This window comes from Miniopterus schreibersii (genome assembly GCF_964146895.1).
Source record: "Miniopterus schreibersii genome assembly, chromosome: 1".
Lineage (NCBI taxonomy): Eukaryota > Metazoa > Chordata > Mammalia > Chiroptera > Miniopteridae > Miniopterus > Miniopterus schreibersii.
The window spans coordinates 201,529,309-201,539,615 of NC_138101.1; the positions used below are offsets into that span (position 1 = coordinate 201,529,309).

General features: G+C 64.5%; 2 protein-coding genes across 3 annotated transcripts in view; both read left to right on the plus strand.

Moving 5' to 3' along the window:
• Positions 1-231: 231 nt before the first annotated feature.
• Positions 232-6,086, plus strand: TEX22 (testis expressed 22; the record flags this gene model as incomplete). Its single annotated transcript, XM_081127703.1, has 3 exons — positions 232-401; positions 5,486-5,596; positions 5,937-6,086. The coding sequence occupies exons 1-3, from the start codon at positions 243-245 to the stop codon at positions 6,084-6,086; spliced, it is 420 nt and encodes a 139-aa protein (XP_080983829.1). The 5' UTR covers positions 232-242.
• Positions 6,087-7,391: 1,305 nt separating this feature from the next.
• The window catches only part of MTA1 (metastasis associated 1), a 35,937-nt gene continuing 33,021 nt past the window's right edge, over positions 7,392-10,307 (plus strand). Inside the window, exon 1 of one of the 2 annotated variants that reach the window (XM_081128976.1) lies at positions 7,392-7,643. In XM_081128976.1, the coding sequence (XP_080985102.1) occupies positions 7,439-7,643 (205 nt within the window). In that variant the 5' untranslated portion in view covers positions 7,392-7,438. The remainder of the gene's footprint in view (positions 7,644-10,307) is intronic. The other variant, XR_013998215.1, reaches the window with a different exon arrangement.

Consider the following 10,307-nt stretch of genomic DNA (forward strand, 5'->3'; position numbering starts at 1 on the left):
CCATGTGGAGAAAGGTGGCAGTAGGAGCTGAGGACACAGGTCACCTAGTGGGGTCCACCGTTGAGCCCCACTGGCCTGAGGCCCACCCAGTACTGTCTGGCCAGTGGTGGAAGGTGAGCCTAGCAGAGCCTGGCGCTGCCTCCATCTGCCAGGGGGGGCACAGGGAGCCATGGGAACATAGGTGGCCTTGGGGACCTTCCCCCAGAGCCCAGAGGTGCAGACAAGCAGGCCGCCAGCTGAACATGAACAGCGGGAAGCATTTGCTTCAAGAGCCCTCGGGAGAGAAGCCGGGACCACAGCCCTCTCAAGAGCTGCCCTCCCCCTCACCCAGCCCAACTGAAGCCTTCGGCCAGAGGGGTGCCCAGAGCAGCAGTCAGCAGGTACTGGAGACTCAGGACTGGGTAAGCTGATGGGAGCCTGGCTTGGCCGCCCCAGGGCTCCCCTGCGGGAACCGTGGGAATTGGCTCTGGAGGTAGGCTGGTCAGGTGCGTGAGGATGGACAGGGCTGACGGGGGCCTGAGCACAACGGGCTGGGGTTGCGGCCACAGAGTCTTGGCTCTCTTCCCAGGAGCCTTGGGTGGGCAGCAGGGTGGACTTGTAGCCCTCCTGCCTCCCATAACTGTGAGGCGTCTGCCTGTCTCTGCTGAGCACTTGGGTGGGGGCCCATGAGGCCAGGGAGAGGAGCCTGCTTCAGTCCTCACCAGCAGCCTCGCCCTGGGCTGGTGGTGCAGCACCACGTGCAGGGAGCCCCATCAGGGGAAGCTCTGCCTCACGGTGAGGAGGGGCAGCGTCCTTCACACCTGGTCGGTGGGTAGTCAGCAGAAGGGCTGTCTCAAAAAGTCGTTCCTAGAGACCCTGCCCGTGACAGCCCCAAACTGGAGGCATCTCTCAGTCCTCCCCCGACAGTTGCTCAGTTCCCACACAGCGGCCACCGTGGGAGTGGACAGGGCACAGCTGTCCACTCGGGACACTCCATGAGTGAAGGAAGCCAGACGCCCAGGAATTCCCTGTGTGTAGGGGTCAGAGCCTGGACAAGCCAGGTGCACAAGATGCTAGTCATGTGGCTGGGTCAGTGTGTGGGACCCAAAAGAGCTGTGTACTCAGACAGGTTTGCTTCTGTGTTCGCGTGGTCGAAGGCTGACGCAAAAAGGCAGTAGGAGTTCTGGCCGGTGTGGCTCAGTGGTTAGTGTGTCGGTTGGATTGCAGTCAAGGGCACATGCCCAGGTTGCAGGCTCAGTCCCCAGTAGGGGACGTGCGGGAGGCAGCCGATCAATGACCCTTTCATCGTTGATGTCTCCCTCTCTGCCTCTCGCTTTCTCACTCTGAAAATCAATAACGACATATTAAAAAAAAAAAAAAATGCTAAGAGAACCAGAGGATTCAAGTGTTAGCAAAGGTGCAAAGGTGCAAAGGTGCGAGGACCAGAGCCAGCACGCCCTGCTGGCGGGGTGGGGGGGACTGCGCGGATGCTCGGCTGTCTGGGAAGGCCTCTTGGATGGACACAGAACAGACCTGCTGTCCCGTCAGTTGAGGTGAAAGCAGTGGCAACAAATGACCTACCCGACCAGAAGCCACAGGGAATGTCCCAGGGGCTCTCCAAGTGAGGGGCAGCGTTTTCCACCCTGCGGTACTGCTGGCCTGCAGGTCAGACCAGTGCAGGGCCTCGTGCAGCTTGTGGCGCGTCGGAGGCGCAGGGGCTGGAAAACGCAAACTGGAGCAGGCACTGTCCACACTCAGCTCAGGGCGCGGAGGAAGGAAACAGGACCTGTCAATCCTGTTTTACTTCTGGGAAGAAATCGGAAGCAAGTGTGGCATTGTTCATTTTGGATAATGGATTCTTGATTTTTAAACGTTTCCCTCTGCATTTTTCCCGTGGTTATTGTCACATTTAAACGCATGCCGCCCGGCCAGCGTGGCTTAGCGGTTGAGCATCAACCTAGGATCCAGGAGATCGAGGTTCAATTCCAGGTCAGGGCACATGCCCAGGTTGTGGGTTCGATCCCCAGTTGGGGGCGTGCAGGAGGCAGCCAATCAATGACTCTCTCATCACTGATGTTTCACTCCTCTCTCCCCCTCCCTTCCTCTCTCTGAAATCGATAAAGACATATTTAAACAACAACAACAACAAAAGCATGCTTAAGGCCATGCTTGGACAGGACAGCCCTTCCGCAGGCAGGCCCAGGGGTGCAGCTCCAGGAGCCCCAGGGCCCAGTGGTGTCACAGCCCTTCTCCCACCTTCGGGGACCAGAAGCATCCCAAACACAGCTGAGGAGGTGGCCTGGGTGCAGCTGGAGGCCTGGGGGTACCTAACAGTGGACTTTGGAAACACCTAAGGGATTGTACAGCAATTCCATGAGAAATAACCAAACGCACAACCCAGATTTTTAAAACTTTTTTCTTATTTTTTTTCAAAAATTTTTATTTGTTGATTTCAGAGAAGCAGGGGGAGGGGGGGCAGTGATTCGTTGTTCCACTTACTTGTGCATCCACTGGCTGCTGCTTGTATGCGCCCTGACCCGGGATGGATGGAACCGGCAGCAGGCGTATTGGGAGGATGCTCCGACCAACTGGGCTACCGGCCAGGCACAAAGGAGGTTCTGGGGCGGCCCCAGAGCCTCCCTGGGTGAATAGTGTGGGCCGCACTGCTGGCCAATTGGGAGGTCAGTCCTCGCCCCTCAGGCCTGCGCTGCCCAGAGGGGGAGGGGGAGGGGACCGCGGCTGAGCTGAGCCTGGCACAGAGGCCCTGGCGCCAGGCTGCCCCTCCCCCCAGTCCCTCAGGGCTCTGTCAGCGTCACAGCCCGTCCCCAGGGCCCGGAGGGTGCCCCGCACACAGGCCCTACTCAGGGACTGTGCTGAATAAGCAAAGGTGCATATAAATCCACGAAAACTGTCCCAAGGAGGAAGGGGCTTGGGAACTTACAAAACGCTCTGCGTAACCGGAGGAGGACCACACGAGGACCTCGAGGGTGACGAGTAGTGTTAATACGTTCCAGTTTTCCCCTTAAAAACAGAACCAAAGACCTGTTGTCTTTCATTTTTTAAAAAACCAATTATTTTTATGGTTGACACTGTTGCAGATGTCTTCCTTTTCCCTCCTCTGCCCCCGCCACCCCTCCCTCTCCCCTTCCGTTGAGTCTTAACAGGGTGGGAAGGGGTGGACGTTTCTGCGTGGATCTCCCGGAGCGTTTCTCGCAGATTCAGCGCAGGCGGGGAGCAGAGCGTCACCATGACGATGCGACAGCCTGGCAGAAATCAGGGACATGAACGGAGCTCTCAGCACCTGCGGAGAAAGGCCAGGTGGCTGCGCTGGCTGCTCAGTACTGTCCCCCTGGAAACTGCGCGGAAGCCAATAAAACAGACGCCAGTGGTAGAAGAGGAACGTTGGATTTATAATCATCACCCGAAACTTAATGGTTTTTCAATACACTACAGATAGCCTGAAATGTAACGGAAAAAAGGGTCCATTCACATCAGCGGCAGATTTCGACAGGAGCCTGTCTGCGGAGCCCTGAAACGGGGTTGCCCGGGCAGCGGGGTGCTGGCCCCACTCAGGAAGATTTAATGCTTTAAACCTGCCAGGTTTCCCCCAAGCAGCTAACTCAGTGCAATCCTAATTTTTAAAACAAACTCTTCACGAATCTTGAAAATTTTACCCTGAGTGTACGAAGTGTCCCTGCAGCATATATATGTGTGTGTGTGTGTGTATATATATATATATATATATATATATTTTTTTTAATCTTTACCTGAGGATATTTTTTCCATTGCTTTCCAGAGAGAGAGGAAGAGGGGGTAGAGACATCATCGATGGGCTGCCTCCCGAACTCTCCCTGACCGGGCACCGAGCCTGCCACCCAGGTGCCTGCCCTTGGCTGGAACTGAAGCCAGGACCCTCCAGTCCACAGGCCGACCCTCTAACCACGGAGCCAACTGGCCAGGGCCGCAGTGTAGTGTTTATTGCTGCAAAACAAACGTCCCCAAGACTCAGCCGCTTAAAACAATCAGATACTTTTGTCCCCTTTTCTGTACACAAGGGACCTGGGAGCTGCTTAGCGGGGTGGCTTTGGCTTGGGGCCTCTCATGAGATTATAGTCAAGACGTCAGTCACAGTGACAGTCGCCTGGAAGCTCGGATGAGGCGGGAGGCTCTGCCCCACTCCCGGGGCTGGCACGTCAGTGCCAGACGTGAGCAGGAGGCCTCGGCTCCTCCCTTCATGGAGGCGCCTTCCCCCAGAGCCAGCGATGCAGCGGAGAGCAGGGAGGAAGCTGTGTGTCTTACGGCAGCTGTGGGGTCACACCGTCACTCCTCAATGCCCGGGGGCCACGCTGTTTAGTGAAGACCCGAGCGTGGACGTGAGGGGCGAGCCAAGGCTGTGTGCGTGCCATCTTGGAGGCTGGATAAGGCAGCCGGTGAGATGCTAGTGACCGGCCACCCGACGCCGAGCGGAAGAAGTGAAAGGCGTCCATACCTAGAACCATGGGAGCCACACTGCGGGACCCTGAAGACGAAGCGAAGATCCTAAAAGCATCTAAGTGGGGACCCTTCAAAGGAGCGACCGTGACAGGAAGCTTGGCAGGTAGAATGACAGGTGTGTGCTGAGCATAAGCCATCACCCTGGAGTCCTGTGCCCGGCAAAATACCTTTCAAGAAAAGGGCAAAGGAAGTAGGTGAACCAAGCCCGCCTGGCGTGGCGACCTAGGATCCAGGAGACCGCGGTTTGATTCCCGGGCAGGTTGCAGGCTCAACTCCCAGTGGGGGCGCGCAGGAGGCAGCCCATCGGTGTTTCTCTCTCTCCCTTTCTCTGAAATCAATAAACATTTTTAAATATGTCTTTATTGGTTTCAGAGAGAGGAAGGGAGAGGGAGAGAGAGAGACCTCAGTGATGAGAGTCCATCAGCTGCCTCGCCCGCAACCCGGGCGTGTGCGCCGACCAGGACTCCAACCTTTCCGTGCCGGGAAGCCACCCCCCCGAACCCCCGAACCCCCGAACCCGCGGGCGGGGACACCACATCCTAACTGGAAAGCGCCCCTGCGCTCGAAGGCCCTCCCCACCGTCCTCTCCTCCGGGAGACCCCAACCCGGGAAAACAAGGGGGGGCGAGCCGTCTGCACGCCGCGGCTCCGGCCTCAGACTGTCCATCCGCGGGTGGTCGGCCCGGTTCGGTTCGGTTCCGCGCTGCGCAGAGGTGAGTGGTGCCGGTCCGCGTGGGGCTGCCCGGAGCCCGTGGGCGGATCCCGCTTCCCGGCCCTGCCCTGGGCGCGCTCTGCACCCCTGCGGGGCGCTCCCGGCCGTCGGTCCCCAGGAAGGAGCCCCCCGCCGGCCGCGGGGTCCCGGAGCGGCGTGGGGGAGGGGCTGGGGCTCCGGTTGGGGGGGCGGGGGCCTTAAGCAACAGAAATCTGTGGCGTCACGGACGAGGCCGGTGCTCACCCCCGGGGCGGGCGGGCCGGTGCCTCGAGGGCCGCGGGGGACGCTGCTGTCCCCGCAGGTGAGCGAGCCGCCCGGGGCCCCGCGCCGGAGCCGCCACTGGAGCCTGAGCATCGAGGAGCGTCGGCAGCGCGCGGCGCAGGACGCGGCGGGGCCCTCGGCCCAGTGCCCGGTGCGGGGGCGCGGGGGGCGGCGGGGCCCTCGGCCCAGTGCCCGGTGCGGGGGCGCGGGGGGCGGCGGGGCCCTCGGCGGGGGGCGCGGGGGGCCCTTGGCCCGGGGCGCGGAGGGGGCGGCGGGGCCCTCGGCGGGGAGTGCGGGGGGGGCGCGGGGGGCCCTCGGCCCGGGGCGCGGGGGGGGCGCGGGGGGCCCTCGGTGGGGGGTGCGGGGGGGGCACGGGGGGCCCTCGGCCCGGTGCCCGGTGCGGGGGTGCCCTCGGCTCGGTGCCCGGTGCCCAGTACGGGGGGCGCGGCTGCGGGGCCCTCCCGGCACCCCCTGACGCCCGCCTCCCGCAGGACGTCCTGCAGGCCGTGGCGCAGCTGGTGTCCGACGACGTGGACAAGGACGTGCTGGTCCCGCACCCGGCCGCCTCCGCCGCCTCCGCCGCCTCCGCCCGCGCCTTCCGCGCCTTCCTGGCCCGCGCCGCGCGGGAGCCGCGCTCCTAGGCCGCGGGGCCTCCTCCCCGCCCAGGGGCGCCCCGCACCCCGCCACGCCCGGCCCGCTGCGGGCTCCGGCCTCCCAGACTCCCCGACATTAAACGCCCCCAGACGGCGCTGCTCGGACCCGGCTTGCGGGAGGCCAGAGACGGTGCGGGGGGCATCGGCGCCCTCCTGCGCGGGCGCCCCCATGCAAAGGGGGGGAGGCTGGGTGCTGGGTGGGAAGGTGACCCCCATGCACAGGGCCAGCAGGACGCGGGGGCAGAGCCGCTAAGGCCCCCGCGCTGGCCCCGCGGTCCCCGTCCTGCCTGGGCCCTGGGGTTGGCCGGCCGGGCCTCTCCCCACGCAGCCGGGGCCTCCCGCACGGGCCTCCCCGCCCCAGCTGCCCGCAGTGGCCCGGACCCCGCAGTGGCCGAAGCCTGGAGGTGCAGGCTGAGGCCGAGCCGGGAGCCCCGCTGCCACGGCCGCCCCAGGGCCCCCGGTCGGGGCAGGAGCGGCCTCCGGTGGGCCGGGGCCTCGCGGGCAGCGCCGGGTGCTGGGGCGGGCGCCTGGAGGCCAATCAGCGGTCACACTGGGTGCTGGCGGGTCACCGGGTGCTGGGGCGGGCGCCTGGAGGCCGCTCAGCGGTCACACTGGGTGCTGGCGGGTCACCGGGTGCTGGGGCGGGCGCCTGGAGGCCGCTCAGCGGTCACACTGGGTGCTGGCGGGTCACCGGGTGCTGGGGCGGGCGCCTGGAGGCCGCTCAGCGGTCACACTGGGTGCTGGCGGGTCACCGGGTGCTGGGGCGGGCGCCTGGAGGCCGCTCAGCGGTCACACTGGGTGCTGGCGGGTCACCGGGTGCTGGGGCGGGCGCCTGGAGGCCGCTCAGCGGTCACACTGGGTGCTGGCGGGTCACCGGGTGCTGGGGCGGGCGCCTGGAGGCCGCTCAGCGGTCACACTGGGTGCTGGCGGGTCACCGGGTGCTGGGGCGGGCGCCTGGAGGCCGCTCAGCGGTCACACTGGGTGCTGGCGGGTCACCGGGTGCTGGGGCGGGCGCCTGCAGGCCGCTCAGTGGTCACACTGGGTGCTGGCGGTCATCGCAGGCCAGGGTCCTAAGCCCCCGACTGCAGCTGCAGGAGCCTGGGAAGGCCTCACGGGCTGCGCTGGGGGCAGGGCTGCCTTCCTTTCTGGAGGCTCCAGGACCGTCCACCCCTGCAGGTGTCCACATCCCTCGGCTCCGGCCTCTTCCTCCGTCTCCCAGGCCAGCAGCGTGGTGTCCCCTGACCTCCTTCCATCCTCACGTCGTCTTCTGCCCCCTCCTCCTTTCGGGGACCCTGTGATTATGGGGCCCCCTGGGTCCCCCAGGCCGGTGTCCCCCGGCCATGTGGCCCCACACAGCCGCAGGTTTGGGTGAAGACGTGGGCATCTTCGGGGGACGGGCCTGCCTTCCACAGGGGCTCCTGGCACCGAGCGGGCAGAGGGCAGGTGTGCTGCTGGACATCCCACAGAGCACAGGACGCCCCACAACCAAGATGATCAGACCCCGAATGTCAACAGTGCCCCTGCTGGGAGCCCCGGGGAGCCTGGGTGAGAGCAGGGCCCCCCAGACAGGGCAAGCAGCATCAGTCTGGTTAGGCGTCACCCGGCCAGCGCTGACCGCGGACCCTGCCTTGCTATCACCATACGTCCCTTCTAAACTGTTCATTCTGCTTTCCCACCGGGCGGGCGTCTGCCCATCTCGAGGAGCAGTGCGCCGCCCTGGGCCTCACAGGGACGCCCCCGGGAGTGGCCACTGGGCTGGCTCCGGTGGCAGGACAGTCTCCCGGGTGCTGGCTCCCAGCTGACCACATGGTCCCCCTGGTGCCCATCTGTCCGTGAGTCCGGCTTGTGTGGAGCAAGGGTCCGCGGCCGTTCTAGACACCCAAGCAGAAAGGGGAGCCCCTCGGCCCGCTGAGCAGCCACTGCCCCTCATGGCCCCCACTGGGAAAAATGACTTCTTTGGCTTTGCAAGAACACTCACTGTTCAACAACCAGCAAGAAAGTTAAAACCGTTGCCCACAATTTCATCACCGAGATAACCACTGCTGAGGCTCGGTGAAGGCCACTCAGATGTTTCTAGAGGCCTGGGCAGCGTTGGGAGGACTCACGGAGACACAGAGCAGGGGTTGGGGTGCTCCTTCCAAATTAAAAAATTACCTTTAAGGAAAACATGGTTGATGAAGTGAGATGGATGCTTCTTTACCCCCAAGTTGAAAAGACTCTCTTAGGGTTCTTTTTAGAAATCACAAAACCACAAAGGGATGGGTGTCCTTCGGTTTGAGCAGCACTGGCTGGCTGGCTTTGAGCAGGGAGGAGCTGGCCGTCCTGCGTCCGGTGTGCCCTCTGGGCCCCCTGCACCCCGGAGGCCCCCGCGCCAGCCCCCAGCTCACGGCGCTGGGCCCTCAGGGTCAGTGGTGGCTACAGCCTCAGTGGCTGGATTTAAGGTCGGCTTTTATATTTGCGAAGAACTTTATTTCTTGGGGGAGGGATCTAGGTTTAAAGGTGTTTTCTCCTGGGGGACACGGCTGGGAAGGGTCTCGGCTCCATTTTCTGTGCCCAGACTTGTCTTCAGCCTTCGAGCGTTGCTGGAGATCGGGGCCACCCTGGCGGTTGGTCCTTGTACGGGAGGGACTCTGTCTGAAAGTTACCTTGGTCCTCGGGGCTGTGGCTCATGCCCACAGGCTTTTCTGGATCACGGTGGGAACCTTTGGTGCACAGGCTCCTGTGAGCCCCGGGATCCTTCCTCGGAGCCCCCGAGCCCCCTCTGACCCTCTCCTCTGGCACCAGGTGCCCCGACTCTGGGCCTTCTCTGTCCCCGCTGTCTTCCCCATCCCGCGGCACAGGGCACATCCTTCTGAACGAAGGTCAGCCCAGCTCTCAGAGCCCTCCAGTGGCAAAGCCAGTGTCCCCGTGGGCTCTGCGCCCTTCCTCCACCCGTGTCCTGACCTCTCTAAGCCGTGGCCCCACCGCCACCGCGATCACTGAGAGCACGGAAGGTCACCGGGTCATCTGCCCGCCTGTCTCCTCCCCAGGGCAGGCGCCGCTCATCCCACACCCCCAGCACCCGCACAGTGAGCCCCGCGGTCGGTCGGTGCTCAGCCAGGGACAGCTGGACAGAAGCTGTGGCAGCTCTGTCTTGCCCTGAAATGACCTCCGGCCTTTCCTGGACTGTAACCTGCCCCTGCCCCTCCGTCCCACTCGCTCCGGCAGGGACCACTTCCAGGAGCGTGTCTGGCCCCTACCTCGCTCCCGCTGTGGCCTCCTCCAGGGTCAGCTCGTCCCGGGCTCCCGTTCTGACCAGGCGCCCTCGACTCCCGGCTCCCGCTGCCCAGGCCCGTCCTCCGCGCGGGCCCCGGCCCCTCGCCCCCGGCCTGGTTTCCCCTCCCTGTTGAATCCTGGGAGCGGCCGGGCCTTCACAGGTCATTCCTGCTCTGACCAGAGTCCACTTGCTCTGCCAGCAAACGGGTGACTCTGTGTCTTCTGCAGCGGAGCTGAGATGTACCGGGTTGGCTGTGAGCGCGGCAGGCGCGGGGCACGCAGCCCCCGTGTGGCCTGCGGGGTCTCCTGAGACCCGATGAGCATCACCCTGCTTTGAGGGGCGCATCTTCTCTTGCGGGGGACGCGGAATTCAGGGGGTTCCGTCAGGCACCCGCCCCGAGTGAAAGTCAGCCTTGGCCGCCTCCGGGACCAAGGCAAACAGTGGGCTTCCTCCCTGGGGTGGGCCCGTGCCCTGGCCGAGGCCCCCGGCGGGCGGTGCTGGGCTCTGGGTGGACGGGCCTGGCCGCTTCTTGGTCCTGATGTTCTGGTCAGTTTGTGAGGTGCCCGCAGGAGACTTGCTGCTGCAGCTTTGCTCTCCCAGGAGGCCAGCCCCCAGTGAGGACAGGCCTTCGGGGAGCAGGCAGCATCCCCCAGTGTCGTCCCCCAGTGTCGTCCCCCAGTGTCGTCCCCCAGTGTCGTCCCCCAGTGTCGTCCCCCCAGTGTCGTCCCCCCAGTGTCGCCCCCCCAGTGTCGCCCCCCAGTGTCGCCCCCCAGTGTCGCCCCCCAGTGTCGCCCCCCAGTGTCGTCCCCCCAGTGTCGTCCCCCCGTGTCGCCCCCCCGTGTCGCCCCCCCGTGTCGCCCCCCCGTGTCGCCCCCCCGTGTCGCCCCCCCGTGTCGCCCCCCAGTGTCGCCCCCCCGTGTCGCCCCCCCGTGTCGCCCCCCCGTGTCGCCCCC